This window comes from Perca flavescens, chromosome 4, assembly GCF_004354835.1.
Source record: "Perca flavescens isolate YP-PL-M2 chromosome 4, PFLA_1.0, whole genome shotgun sequence".
Lineage (NCBI taxonomy): Eukaryota > Metazoa > Chordata > Actinopteri > Perciformes > Percidae > Perca > Perca flavescens.
Genome location: NC_041334.1, coordinates 25,087,532 through 25,103,100, shown reverse-complemented (window position 1 = coordinate 25,103,100; position 15,569 = coordinate 25,087,532). Strand labels below are relative to the sequence as shown.

The window sequence follows — 15,569 nt, the reverse complement described above, 5'->3', positions numbered from 1 at the left end:
AGTCAAAAAAATACATGCCTAACTGGATTTTCACATAATGTATTAACTTTTGATACAAGTCATTAATTGCCATACCTTTTAGTTGATCTTAGTCCCAAATGTCTCTTCACTGGTTCCCTCACGGATGTAAATTTTAAAGTTTAATAATATAAATAATATTAAATTGTGCAGTGACACTTAGTGAGGAAACACATCTGACACCTTTTTAGCAGGAGTAGGGAACACAATATGCCTTAACACCCACAAACTTATTATGGGGCCCTGTGCAGGGTAGTGTAAAAGTTTCTGTCTACTGTGGGGCCAGAGGGGTTGGGGATGGAGTGAGGCGCGCAGGCCGATTGTGCAGGTTAAGGTCCACAGGGCAACAATCTACACGTTGTTGCCACATATGTAAATTAGAACCCTGACAGGGTGATGCAGGACTGTTGCCATTAGCACTGTTAGCGATCCCCATTTCCTCTAACCTCTCTCACCCTTTGTGATCCGCTGATCAGCAGTATGAGCTCCATAGGCGCACAAATATTGATTTAAAAATTATTTTTTTGATTAAAAAATGGTCCTCCAGAGTCTATGATCAGAACTCCGTCCATGGCAACTGTCTGTTATACTAAGCAACAGTTTGTTAAACAGAAATAAAACTGTAGAATGGCGTGATTGACCAATCAAAACCTTGTATTCAACAAGGCAGTGTAATAATGATTTAGTATGGAAAGCTCCCTAGGGGTAACGGAACAGAGCCCACATGACTAGGCAAGTCATGAGATACAGTATACACATGAATGCAGAGACATGCCATGAGGGGAACAGTATTTCTGATGAATGATCAATCAGAACAGGGGAGGCTGGGGTGGTGGAGGGAGCATAGTAACCAGTATCTGCAGCATGGAGTAGATGTATAGCAAGTAGCACGCATTAAGGCTATCGTGGAGCGGTCTTCAAATAGAATTTGTATCCAAATGTACATGCCAGAGACCCTCTACATTCTGTTTACATTATCAAGCACCATACAGAGCACAGGGTGGTGATGGCGCAGTTGATAGGACACATGGCTTTGGTGTGGGAGACCAGGGTTCGATTCCCACTGAGATACATCAACCAATGTGAGCAAGACACTTAACCCCTAATTGCTCCAGAGGCATGCAATCTCTGACAATTTGTAAGTCTCTTTGGATAAAAGCGCAGGGAGAACTACTTTGCAAATGTGGTTGAGTTGACAACACAACCACAAAGAAAATATATTTAAACATAATCTGACAAGGTAGACAACCAGACAGCCTACAGATAGAAGGTACAGTTTAGTGTCAAGTTATAGGCCAGTAAGTTAGTAAAGATCAAGGTAAGAGCCTCTGAATGAGATCAGATGACAGCAGAAAGCGCAGAAGTGACTCATGCTGGAGAGAGGCATTCCCTCCACCTCTCTGCCTGATACTTTAATAGCCTCTATACATCACGTCATATAGCTTTGGCTGCAAATATGGACATTACATATTCTGCTTCATGTGATGCAGTTCCAGTGGGAGAGAGCAGCCTGCAGCCAGAGACAGATTCCTGCACTGAGAATACAGAGTAATCAATGTATTTAGATAAAGAATGTATTTAAAAAAACTAAACTTAACCGCCAAGATTCTTAAAAGGAAAGATGCCGTATAGTGGTGCCATTTCTAAGGTTGCTATAAGAAGTAACATAGGAAACACTCAAGGCTTCAGTTTATGACATAGATTGAACACCTACTGCTCAAGCTGCAGCTAGAGCAGCTTTTTCTGCAGCAGTAATTTGGCATCGTGAATGCTAACAGACTGGTGTGGTCAGATGGAAGTGCTATAATGGGTGGCCTACATGTGGCTCTTATGACAGACTGGGAGTGCAGAAGGCTCAGCCAAGCGGCTAATTGAGAGGACTTAAATGACTGCATGGATGGAGAGACCTCTAAGTTATTTATTACTGCAGCAAAGGCAGGCTTCCTCAGCAAATACAGTACAGAGTGTGTGTGTGTGTGTGTGTGTGTGTGTGTGTGTGTGTGTGTGTGCGTGTGCATGTGTGTGTGTCTCTGTCAACATGAGTTACTGCTTTAGATCGGCTGCGGCATCCCTCCAAACACTCAACATTTGTTCTGTGCTATGGCACACTGAGGAAGTAGCTTCAAATTAAAATCAATATTAACATTTAATTGCCTCATAGATACATGCTGGTCTAACCTTTTAGTTTCTCCCCAAAGAGACCAGTTAGCATCAACTTCAAAGGTAATCACTGAGCTACGATCATGTGGCCTGTATCCCATCACATTAAAAAGTTTATGAAACTCCTACGCATACCTTGTGAATCGACACTACGGTTAATTAATATACCACAATGTACTAGGGATACAAGCCTGTGGTGAAAAAGTCCTATTCAAAAGTCAATAACCAATATATTATTGATAGAATACCATAGAATAAAGGACGCCCAAATAAAAAAGGAATTAGGAAACTTAATTTCCTACATTTTGTAATATTTTGTTGTGATGATGAGAGAGGTGCAGTTGCAACACAAAACGATCCCACTGCTCTGTCTAACCCAAGCTAATGAGAAAAAAGGAGAAGCCAGTAGACCCATGATAACCTGTTGTAGCTACAAAGGGAGGGCAAAGGGGCCCATTAAGGGCTGAGCATCCCTTTACAGTGCAGGAATTATCCAAATCCAATCCTTCAACCTTCATAAACTGCCAACTTTTAAAAACATTCAACATTCAAAAAAGTAATAAATGTTTAGAAATAACAACTTTGTTACAGTGTTTTACACGGTTCAGTTAGTTGGTCAACACTGGGGAAGAAATAATCAATATAATATTGGGTGCATATCTATTTGGGCGGGCAACCTACATGACAGCTATCTATGGGAAACACTCAAAGGCGGTTACAATAGCGCAATAGTGAGTTCTTTCATCGGCATGCACAATATTACAGTTGAATCAGTAAAAGCAGACTCGTATCTATATTTTAATATGTTTTAGGTTTAGAGTGTCAATTATAGAGCAGTCAAAACCATTGTCTAGTTTAGAGCGGACAAGATTTGCTGACTGATGAGTCGATTGACAAAACTATTATATAACTATATAACAATTTAAAGCTATAGTGTGTAGGGGTGGGGGGAAAAAAAATCGATACAGCATAGTATCGCGATATTTTTCTTGGCAATACTGTATCGATACACAAACGCCAAGTATCGATCTTTTATGACATATGTGTTGGTCAGTTTGTCTGCTTGACAATCACATTTTGCAGCAATAAAATTGAAGAGAGATGAACAAACAGAGAAATGTATCTTTTTAGATAAAACAGAGGTTGACAAAATTGGCCTTTGAGTACATCATTTGAAATTGGAAAAAATCTGAAGTTGGAAAAAAGGTAATACATTGCAATATATCGCAGAATATTGCAATATGTTTAAAATCGCAATAATATCGTATCGTGACATAAGTATCGGGATGATATCGTATCGCGAGGCCTCTGCTGATTCCCACCCCTAATAGTGTGTAGTTTCTGTCTCCCCCATGAGGAATTCTAAGTAATGACAACAACACTGTTCGGTGCATCCACATGACACAAGCCTTCGGTGATCGTACACGCAGTTGCTAGTTACATTTATCCCGTCAAATCTGAGGACTTGGGAGGATTAAAAAAACAAAAAACAGATGAACTCTTCAGAAGAGTTAATTATCTTGTTATTTTTATTTCCTCTTTGTCTCCAAGGCTGAGGTTGCTCTCATGGTGGTGACGTAAAATGCATCAATCGAGCCGCTACACACGAATGTCGCCGGACTACACCATTTTGTAAACATAGGCATACTGAGAAATACAGAGAGAGTTTTGTGGAGCTGCTAGGCTTAATTAGCTTTGTATCAACTCATTTGCAATGGCTTGAATGTAACAGATTGTAATTGATAGACAATTTCAGATTATTTATCAAATCAAAATGCCTAGCATTTCTTGAACCATGCATCACCAATACCAGGGCTTGCAGCTCTGAGAACATGCAATGTGCTTTTGTCCATATTTTGACTGATTAATAAAAAATAAATGATCCAATAGATTAACGCAGTTGCAGCCCTAGTTTGGCTAAAATAGTATTGCATCACAGTTCCACCCAAAGCAGTATGCATGCTGAATGCTAAATATCAAAATCAGTCAAAGCTTAAAACAAATTATACCAATGCAACAACAACAACAACAACAACAACAACAACAACAACAACAACAACAACAAAAACAAAACAAAACTAAGCACTGAGTACAGTTTCCACCTCTGCTAACTCCCTTTCCTTCCTTATTGCTACTGCTGAGCCACATGCATTCTTAAAAGCCACTGCACAAGCACCGGTGTAATTTTCTGACTCCACATTCATGTAAGAGCTGAGAGTTCACTCATTCGATGGGACCCCTCAGACCCACACTCACCAGGGCTGGTGGTGCTTTGCAGGCTCCCCCTCTTGCGAAAGGGGGATTTAGGTTTAGGCTTCCCTTGTCCATCATTGTTGGAGGAGGAGGTGGAGGAAGAGGATGACATCTTGCCGCCTGTGCTCCTGTTATTACTGGAGCTGAGTGAGTCAGAGCTGTGCAGTGGCCAGCAGAGGGAGAGAGGAGCACTAGCACCAACGCTGGAGCTCTGTCTCATGGTTGGCTCCTCCTTCTAGCCAGCAGCAGGTCAGCAGGCGTGCCGCAAAGAGACAAGCTGAAAGGCAGCCCAAGGCTTCCCCGGCTCCTGCTGGGGGCCATCCTTCTTGGTTGCCTTAGCAACCAGGGAATGAGCTTCTTGAAGCTGATGCAGGGAAAGACAGGGAAGACCGGGAAAGAGGAGGGCATTGCTGATCAAAGTTTGTAGCTAGCATGACAGCCAGCAAGCACGGAGATCGACAAAAACCCTGCCAGTTGAGTAACAAGGTGAGTGAAGGACTCAAAAGTTTGTCCACTCATCTAAAAATAGCAATTAGATACACTGGATATCGTGAGAAGGTGTATTAAAACCACATCCAGTTGAAACGTAAAGTGACGTAAGTGAAAAAAGTCAAAGAATACAGATTGGTCTAAGTGGATAAGCACAGCTTAGTGTGTAAGCTCACTAATTAACTTTCAATCTTAACTGCTGGAAAATTCTGAGGGGAATCAGACAGCCAAATGATGACATGATGTATTAAAAATAGTGACAACAACCAGTGCCCAGCAAGGCTACATGTAGTAATGCAACCTGCGACAAGTACCGTATGCACCATAGACTGTAAAAGGTATGCACACAACTTTCTCTCACTTGGTTCCTGTAGTTTGGAAACATTATTATTGTACACTTTTATTTAAAGTGTAGTTACCACACAAGCTTCCACAAGCCAGCCAACCTAAGAGAGTAAAACAAATAAAACTGTTCATTGTTTTGTTTGCTTTGCTTTATTGACACTTTATGCTTGATTATTTTCTGTGGCAATTTGTGGGAGATTCACCCCTTTCTCACAAAATGCAGGGACTAATAGGGGAATGGGAGGGACCGACGCACCAGATGTGCATCTGGTAAGCCAGACTACTTGACAGAGTAGTCAGAGCAAAGAGAGTTCCAAAAAAAAAAAATAAAAAAGAGTCAAGATCCCCATCTAGTGGTATGAAAATGTTATGTAGTTTATGCAGTTTAGTACACAATTGCTCTTCAAGCAGCTTCAGTTTATCAAACTTTACAGACACTAGACCGCAAACATTTTACTTGCATAAACAATAACAGGATTAAGTGGCTTTGCCATTATTTGAATGCAGAATAATGATAATTTAGTAAGTATGATCATTTTTACCTGCTGCATACAACAGTATAGAGCAGTTCCTAGGCTGAGTCTTTCTTAAAATAATATGTATTTTTAATGTCAACCAACGTATAGTCTCAATGGCCAGAAATTGTGTGCTGTAGAACTTTTTTGGATTCTATGTGATGGTGTTTGAATCACCTGTGCTTTCCCTGTATTTTTAGAACAAAGGGACAGGATGATTTGATGGTTGTTGAATAATGAGGCCCCAACTCCCAGCTGTAGCGACTCTGCCATTGTATGTATAACATTGAATGGTACGGGATTATTGGGAACGCTCTGAAGAAGACTTTGTGCCGAAATGCGTCAGCCTTGATTTATTGTGATGTGAGCCTAATTAAAAAAGTGCAATGTCAGTATTTTGTCCTGTGATGTGCTACCTTTTCTTCACTTTTTGAAACATGCCTATTGGATTTTGGGTTTAGCACTCCAAGAATTTCCATTGTTGAAGCGTAACCTCCTTTTTCAACTCAGAATAGAGCAGTTTTCAGGAATTGCACTTGGTATAGAGACAGCTTAGAATATACTGTACTGTTGCCGTTTCCCAGACAACTGTCCTCTAATTACACTTAAACACTTCAGAATACAACTAAATTGACGTTGCAACTAGAGGGTTATGTTCAACATTTTTGCAAGTAAACTGGCCTCAGGTATTACAGTCCAGACTGAACTTGATCAACTCTGAATAAAATGCTTAATTTTTATTTAGAATAAATTAAAAACATGAAACAACAATAAACTGATGAAATGTGGATCAGATATTTCACAATACAACTGTGCCTGAGACCAAACCCCCAAAACCTATCAAACTGATCTCTAAAAGTGAAACACAATCTATAAGTTATTTTTTGTTAAAATCAGTGTGGAATAAGTCTAAAAACAAATATCACAAACCAGTTCAAACTATGCCCTGACTATTGAAAACAAACAATCAAATAACTAAAATGTAACCTTTCTATCAAAAGAGCTTGGCAAAAACATCTTTCAAAGATACATTCTGGTGGGTAACTGATAAAAGTGGAAGAAGTCAAGGTTTATCTTTGCTTAAAAATCTTGTTTCTGGATGTCTCCAGCTTTTTTCTGTTTTTGACCCAGTTTTTGAGAGAGCCGACGCTCACCATCTGGTACAGCAGCAGCAGCAAGGGGAAAAAAAAACAAGGGCCTACTTTTGTCTGAAACATAAACCTTAACTACCCCCAAGAATATGTCACACATGTTGCTAAAAACCAAATGTCTAACATTCTCAAAGCCTTACCTGGAACAGCTGTCAATTATGTTAGGCTGATGGCTCTGGTTATTCCTGCTTTGGTTTTCTCTTCGCCCCTTCGGTTTGGTTAAGCTGTCTGTCTGCACACCCTTTTGCTAAAAATGAGACCACTGTGCAAATCACTGGCTGCTTGAGGATTTTTTTTCCCCCCACTCCTTCAGAGCAAAGCTCATGGAATTCAGCATTTTGTCTGCAGAGGCAATACACCAAAAAAAAAAAAAAAAAAAAAAACAGTATTCTCTCTGTGTACAGCCTTTCATTGGAAATGTTTCCACATTTAAAACTTTTCAGTTAAAAAGGTGCAATATGTAATTCTGACAGCTAGTGTTTAAAATAGTTACTGCAGTACAAATTCAAAATACTGGAGAGAGTCGCCTCCCCCGTCCCCTCTTCCCCAGACTCGAAATTAACGGCGGGTTGCCAGGCTGAGACCGCAGCATCCACAACAACGCTGGTCTCACATAGCCAGACATTACGTCACAGCACAGCGGAGTAGCCAACGTTAGATGCTGGCTATATTGACAGTCATAAAAGCCAGTGTTCACGCGGAGCTCTGTACCCAACGGACAGACACACTTCCTCGACTTAGAATTACGGTAGGAACCGCTAAAAATAACACTACCTTGCCGTCCTCTCCACCCGACTGAACACACTTCATTGGCTTAGAATTACGGCAACAATCGCTAAACACACTGTAAACTCACGGTTCCCTCTTCCCGATTTACAGCCCCTTTTGGCTTAAAATAACTCACCGTTGTCGGCTACGGCCACTGAACAGGCTACACGTTGTAAACAGCCGTGGCCCGCTTGACTGGTCTTCTGGTAACGTTAGCAGTTAGCAGGGTTCAGAGATGGGAAGTAACAAAGTACAAATACTTTGTTACTGTACTCAAGTAGATTTTTCAGATATTTTTACTTTACCAATTATTTTTGTGCTGACTTTTTACTTTTACTGCATACATTTTTAACACAAATATCGGTACTTTCTATTTACCACTGCTTGTTACTTTAATTTCAAATAATTTCAGTGGAGTTACCGTTATTATTTTTTGCGTCATCAATACCGAATTCAATCTAATTGGATGTATATGAATATACGTTGCACTTGACGCACCACTACAAGACGGCTCGACAGATTCGGCGCCATTCATTCGCGGCATCTAGTGGTTGTTAGTTGTAAAAGTATGGGGAACTTCTTAATTAATGTCCGTTTAGTAATTCATATCTTATCCTTTATTTTTTTTTCCAGAAGCCATATTTGAGCACACACACATACATGTAGATTCCTTTAAATGTTAAGGGGAAGATTAAAAAAGAGAAAGTGGATCTGTGAATTCTTACAGAATCACAACTGAATTTATATCTTGCTACTCCGTCAGAATCTTATTAACCTGGAGTCCCGGTCTCTGTCACAATAATCATATATGTCATGTTTTAGGCCTATTGGCAGACATCCATTTAAAATGTTGGCAATGGCATATAAAGAGTCCACTGAAGTTTCTCAGCTTGCACTCTAGTAACATTTGTGTGGTCCAGTTAGCTTTGCATAAAAATGGTTGTCATTCGCAAGGCTACTTTTACTTTTATACTTTAAGTAAATTTCCAAGCCTGTACTTTGTTACTTTTACTTGAGTAAAGAAGTTAAATCAGTACTTCTACTTTTACCAGAATATATTTTTTTAACACAAGTATCTGTACTTCTACTTGAGTACGGGAATTGAGTACTTTTGCCATCTCTGGCAGGGTTAGCATGGTGACATTAGCCAAGACCAGTCGGGATCACTTTATTGACTGTGTCTCAATTGTTTTTGCGAGTAACCAACTTGGGTACCCTAGCTATATAATTCAACGCAACTACACGAATGTTGAAATTACATAAAATGCCCATTCCTTGTAGCCGTGATAAATTAGCCTGAAGCTAATGCTTACCTGTTCAGGAGGAAATTAGCCAACTCTGCGTCCTTTTGGGCTCTAAGCTGTCTCCATCTTTCAAATACATCTCCAATATTTACCCGGGGTTTGTTACGTCTCTGGTCACGCAACTTTTGTTAGAAACATGCAGTTTTTTTTTTTAAGGTCGGGTAGACCGTAGACTCTCCGTTGGTATCGTTTGTTTGCTGCTTTCATGGCTGTACGGACGTTACAGCTGTAGCGCGCTGGGTTTACGTTTTTACAGGTATATCTGGCAACCCAGCCTGGCTGTCAAACTGGGCAGTAGATAACAACACACAGGCCAAAACACAAACAGAAATTTTCAATTTCAACTTAGCATGTTTCCTTAATATCTGATGACTCATTGTGGTCATTTTTGGATTTATTACATTAAATATATTACATATTGGGTCTTTAAAAAGGTTGATGTTGACAAACCTATGCATGAGAAAAGGAAACCCTGGATTGTTTAAGTATTTTACAAAACAGAGCAATGGCATATTCATATTAATATCAATGCTTCTGCTAATCACCAGGACTTATAGTAACTATTCCAATAACTTAACTGAGCACTTTTTTATTTTATGTTTGCTTGTTTATTTTTAAGCTTTTTTTTGTATAACTCACTATTTCACGAGTTTTGGTTAGGCCTTGTTCTGTACTCAACAGTTTTGAACTGCAGTGCTTTGCCTATTGCTATTCCAGTTCAGTTTGCCCTGTCTGTAATCTTTGTTGTTGTGAAAGTTGTGTTACAAACAAAAACCAGTCACCTCTTTGATAAACATCACTGAATTGGATACAATAGTAGGGTGTAGTCATGGGATGGTTACCATTAGGTTGCCACCTCGATCATATCAGAGTGACCATAAATGTAACCCATGGTATTCTCCAAAAGCACTACTTTTGCATGTTACTTATGTACTTTTCAACATATTTATATAACATATTTACTTAAAAGATTAGTACTTTAACTATATGTAATATTTCTACCAAGTCATATCCGTTTGTTCTTATGCAATTGATGGAAGGGTCTAAAAGGATAGAGGATGTCATATGTTGTACAAATTGTAAAGTCCTTTGTGGTAAATTTGTGATTTTGGGCTATATAACTGAAGATGACTTCAGTATTTTAGTACTCATCCATACTTATAAAGCCTGTCTCAGAAGATATACAAGCCACTTTGGTTGTTGCAAGGCGACTAAAGACAACGGAGTGCCCAAGAAAGATCTCTGACTTACTGACGTGAAGCATATGTAAGCAGTTTTAAGCTGTTGCAGGTTAACAGTTGCCTTTACACCTTTTAGGTTAAACGTCCTTATTTAAAAATAACACAGAGTTGTGTTTTATGTAATCTTAACCATAATTAAGTAGGCATTGACAGATGTTTGCACTGTGTCACTGAGCGGGTATAAGTTAGCAGCAGGTTTGATATTCGCAGGATATTCGTTTTTGACCTACCCCCATTCAGTGTCTTCAATAAAATTCCACTACATTACTAGTGTAGTATGTTGAGGACAGCTTAGGACACTGTATCAAAAAAAAATAAATCACAATGGTATTTGTTGTCGCTACCGATTTATAAGCGAAAACAGCAGTTCAATCTATGTTCCGGCTGTTGGCTGAGTTAGGGACCGTCTACAAATTACATTACTCAGGCTGGTGACATAGACTACTGGGATTCTTTCAGGAAAGAAATCACCAAAAATCTATAAAAAGACATTTTCTCATTCTGATTGCTGTAGTAGTTGCCAATAGTGGGCTGCTAGTTACTACACGTCATATTTTTGTCATAAGTCACATTATAGTGAAACGGGATGGAATTAAAAGTTTAAAATATTCACCAAAAATCAACAAAAGTAAATTTTCTCATTCTGATTGCTGTAGTAGTTGCCAATGGTGGACTGCTAGTTACTACAGGTCATATTTTTGTCATATGTCACATTATAGTGAAACAGGATGGAATTAAAAGATTAAAATTATCACCAAATATCAACCAAAAGACATTTTCTCATTCTGATTGATGTAGTAGTTGCCAATGGTGGATTTCTAGTTACTACAGGTCATATTTTTGTCATATGTCCCATTATAGTGAAACAGTATGAAATTAAAAGTTTAAAATATTCACCAAAACTGATTGCTGTAGTTGTGGCCAATAGTGGGCTGCTAGTTACTACAGGTCATATTTTTGTCATATGTCACATTATAGTGAAACGGGAAGGAATTAAGAGTTTAAAATATTCACCAAAAATCAACAAAAGTACATTTTCTCATTCTGATTGCTGTAGTAGCTGCCAATGGTCGACTGCTAGTTACTACACATCACATTTTTGTCATATGTCACATTATAGTGAAACAGGATGGAATTAAACGTTTAAAATATTCACCAAAACTCAACAAAAATACATTTTCTCATTCTGATTGCTGTAGTAGCTGCCAAGAGTGGGCTGCTAGTTACTACAGGTCATATTTTTGTCATATGTCACATCAGGGGGGCGCTAGCGAGCCATTTTTGTGCGCGTATCCCAGAAACCCTTAGAATACGTACATTTTCACCAGAATTGATGCGACTGCCAATTTAGGTGAGTTTTTGAGTATGTTAAGCCCCTCAAAAAGGCGATTAATTAGCCGGACGAAGGAAAAATAATAATTCCTTCAGTTTTAAAAAGGGCCTTCGCCGCAGTCGGTGCCCGAATTAGTTATACTCATTCTGATTGCCCTCATATTTCCGAGTCACTTCCTGCTACCTAATACAGACCATGGTTTCCTAAAACAACAAGTTATATGGAAGCAGGACTCAATTTTCTCTAAAAAATATTCACCAAAATTCAATGAAATATTTTGTTCTCATTCAGATTGCCGTAGTCCTTACCAAACTCTCACTGCTACTTACTACAGGCTATGGTTTCCTGAAACAACAACTTATATATCAGGACTCAATTTTCTCTCAAAAATATTTTTGCTGAATATTGTAAACTTTTAATTCCATCCTGTTTCACTATAATGTGACATATGACAAAAATATGACATGTAGTAACTAGCAGCCCACTATTGGCAGCTACTACAGCAATCAGAATGAGAAAATGTATTTTTGTTGATTTTTGGTGAATATTTTAAACTTTTAATTCCTTCCTGTTTCACTATAATGTGACATATGACAAAAATATGACCTGTAGTAACTAGCAGTCCACCATTGGCAACTACTACAGCTATCAGAATGAGAAAATGTATTTTTGTTGATTTTTGGTGAATATTTTAAACTTTTAATTCCTTCCTGTTTCACTATAATGTGACATATGACAAAAATATGACCTGTAGTAACTAGCAGTCCACCATTGGCAACTACTACAGCTATCAGAATGAGAAAATGTATTTTTGTTGATTTTTGGTGAATATTTTAAACTTTTAATTCCTTCCTGTTTCACTATAATGTGACATATGACAAAAATATGACCTGTAGTAACTAGCAGCCCACTATTGGCAACTACAACAGCAATCAGAATGAGAAAATGTCTTTTGGTTGATTTTTGGTAAATATTTCAAACTTTTAATTTCATACTGTTTCACTATCATGTGACATATGAGAAAAATATGACCTGTAGTAAGTAAAGGGCTACCATTGGCAACTACTACAGCAATCAGAATGAGAAAATGTCTTTTAATAGAATTTTGGTGATTTCTTTCCTGAAAAATCCCAGTAGGCCTAGTCTATGTCAACCTGAGCAATGTAATTTGTAGAAGGTCCCTAACTCACAGCCAGAACGTAGATTGAAGTGCTGTTTTTACTCGTAAATCGGTAGCGACAAGAAATACCATTGTGATCTTTTTTTTGATAGTGTCCTAAACTGTCCTCAACATACTACACTAGTAAAGTAGTGGAATTTTATTTAAGACACTGAATGGGGGTAGGTCAAAAACGAATATCCTGCGAATATCAAACCTGCTGCTAACTTATACCCGCTCAGTTGCTGACTTACCATCTGACATTGAGGACCAGCTGTTAGTAGACCGTAGCAAAATACAGGAACTGCCCTGCAGAAAACACACAGAGCACAGCGACTATAGATAAACGAAATTAGCTAGCTAGCTGATTAGCTATCGGTTACACTGGGACCTGTGAAGACCCTGCTGATGCTTCACAAGCTTCACATAGATCATAGATAAGGTTAAAATGTGCTTTTCGCTACCTAACGTTACCTCACTGGCAGGGTTCAAAATTACCATCCACCAGCCAAATGCTGGTAAAATACGCAAGTGGCTGGTAGAGTTGCTTCACTTACCAGCCAAAAAAATAACTTTAATCTAGAGTGGCTGGTATAATGTGAACATTGACTAGCCATTTTGCTGGTGGACGAAAAAGTTAATTTTGAAACGTGCTCACTGACGTTAACAGTTCAACACGAACCCAATAGTTATCTAGTTTAACTCTCGTTTAACGTCTGATACAGATACTGACGTGTGTTAACTGTTTCGTCGGTTAACGTTACTTCTCGTCAGTGGATAGCAGTTAGCGTTACAACTGAATTAACAGAATAACATATTACAATTTAAGATAGTACCGTAAATTAACTCACAGTTAGCAGGCACTCTCACCTTTGCTCGAGTAGGTGGATTTTTGTTTTGATGTAAATGTAGTTCCCTCAAAAGGACGACGTTTTAAAGGAGCCGCCCGCTTTCAATTGTGTCGTGGGTCAAAGGTCTCCAGAGATCAAAGGTCGCCTTAAACCTAAACGCACACACACACACACACATACACACACATGACACGTCTTCCCAAAGGTTTTTTCTATGTGAAAACCTTTTTTAAAATTAGTATTGCTGTATATAGAAGGCAGCCAAATCAAAATAAGTATTGTCACTTTAAATAACACAATCCATTCTTAAAATGGGGGGAATTTAACTGTAGTTATGGGACACCCTGACAGTCACCAGACCTAGTTAAGTAGCATTACCACAATATAAAAAATACCCATCAAAATGTGTGTCAAGTGCGCCTAGAAGTTTAACCACTATCAAAAGTAAAAGTACCTATTATGAAGACAGAATGGCTCTGTCAATATTATAGTATTGTCATATAATATATTATTGGGTTCATTATACTGATTCATTAACTTGTAAGCATAATTTTAATGTAGTTGGTCAAGGTGGAGCTCATTTTAGCTTTTTTATTGTATACTCTTGGCTAGTTTAATTTACTGCACAACAATAAATCATTTTCAATATGCTTAATAAAGGTTTTTAAAATCTTACTCTGTAATAAATGTAGTGTCAAATAAAAGTAGTTGAGTCAAATTGATTTCCCTCTGAAAGTAGTCAAGTAGAGGAAGAAAGTATCAAAAAATGGAATTACTCAGGTAAAGTAAAAGTATCTAAAAGTTACCACTGACCAGATCCCACTAGTTAATTCAACACAATACACCAGTTTTTAAGAAGTAGATTAGCTGTAAAAGGCCCTATAGACTATTGTTTGTGTATTCCATTGAAGCAACACTCACACAGACTATTTGCAAAAGCAAACTGGAAGACTGCCAGTAAAGTAAAAATACAAACAGAATTGGCTGACTCAGAACTTTCAAGACTGCAGTCTAACTTTCCACATGAAAACCATTGACCCTTATTAAAAGCAACAGATAGATGTATAATAATTTAATAAATCCTGTTACAATATGTTGATATATTCACTGGTACCGTACACTCGCCCTTTCCTCTTTTACCAACAGTATCTCTCTTTTGTGAAATGCTGACAATGTGCCTGGAAAGTTCATGGAAACAAAGAAATCATATTGTTTTTCTTTCTCCCCGACTATGTCCTCATCCAGGTTTGTTTCTGCAACAGATTCCGGCTGCGACGCTTTTGTCCACTTGCTGTTAATTCTTTGTGATTACCAGCGGCAACATCTGGAGTCAGCGTTTTGGGTTTGTTCAGTGACAGTATTACCCTTAGAGGACAAGGGTAATAACTAGATTACAACTTTAATACAATTTTGAGTGAGCAGCTTTACAATGGCAGAAGAATACATTGAGGACCATTCTAAATTTCCCAAATATGATTATCTCAAACCAAATCTTGCCTTGGCTACTGTTGCTAATATGACTGAATAACAGCATTACATATTACCAGATGTGCTCTTCACATGGCACAGAGCACTGTGACACATCTCCAAAAGAATTAGCCTTCTAATGTTTTCAATGTTTTGTGCATATGCCTATTGACAACTGTTTGCTGAGATAGTTATCATAAAAACATTGTAAAATGATGATGGCAGTGTTTAGATTTTCATGTAGTTCCACTCTCCCCAAGTGGCAAAGAAAATCATTACTGCAGCTTTAAGCTTAATAAACAGATGCAGTACATGCATATACTGTATAGATATTCCCATCTCACTTCCCTCTTTCGCTTCCTCTTAGGGCTCTTGTGCATCACCACACTTTCCGGGCCATGGTTCATGATTTTCTTTCTGTGGCTAAATCCCCTTTGTCCTGTTCCAGCACTCAGTCAGTACATATTGCCTAATGCTTAGCACCCTTTTCTTTGCATCCCTTTTCTTTGCATTAT

At 38.4% G+C, this 15,569-nt stretch overlaps 1 protein-coding gene across 7 annotated transcripts in view; it reads right to left on the bottom strand.

Annotated features, from left to right (window-relative positions):
- The window catches only part of LOC114554049 (AMP deaminase 2), a 36,481-nt gene extending 22,772 nt beyond the window's left edge, over positions 1-13,709 (bottom strand). For 3 of the 7 annotated variants that reach the window (XR_003692383.1, XM_028575611.1, XM_028575614.1), the window contains exons 1-2: positions 13,588-13,708; positions 12,991-13,045 (exon numbers count right to left, since the gene is read on the bottom strand). Coding sequence is in view for 4 of the 7 variants with exons in the window: in XM_028575611.1 (XP_028431412.1) it covers positions 12,991-13,000 (10 nt within the window). In the remaining 3 variants the exon portion in view is untranslated. Of the gene's footprint in view, positions 1-7,071; positions 7,179-12,990; positions 13,046-13,587 lie in introns of all 7 variants that reach the window. The other 4 variants (XM_028575615.1, XM_028575616.1, XM_028575613.1 and 1 more) reach the window with 4 other exon arrangements.
- Positions 13,710-15,569: the final 1,860 nt, after the last annotated feature.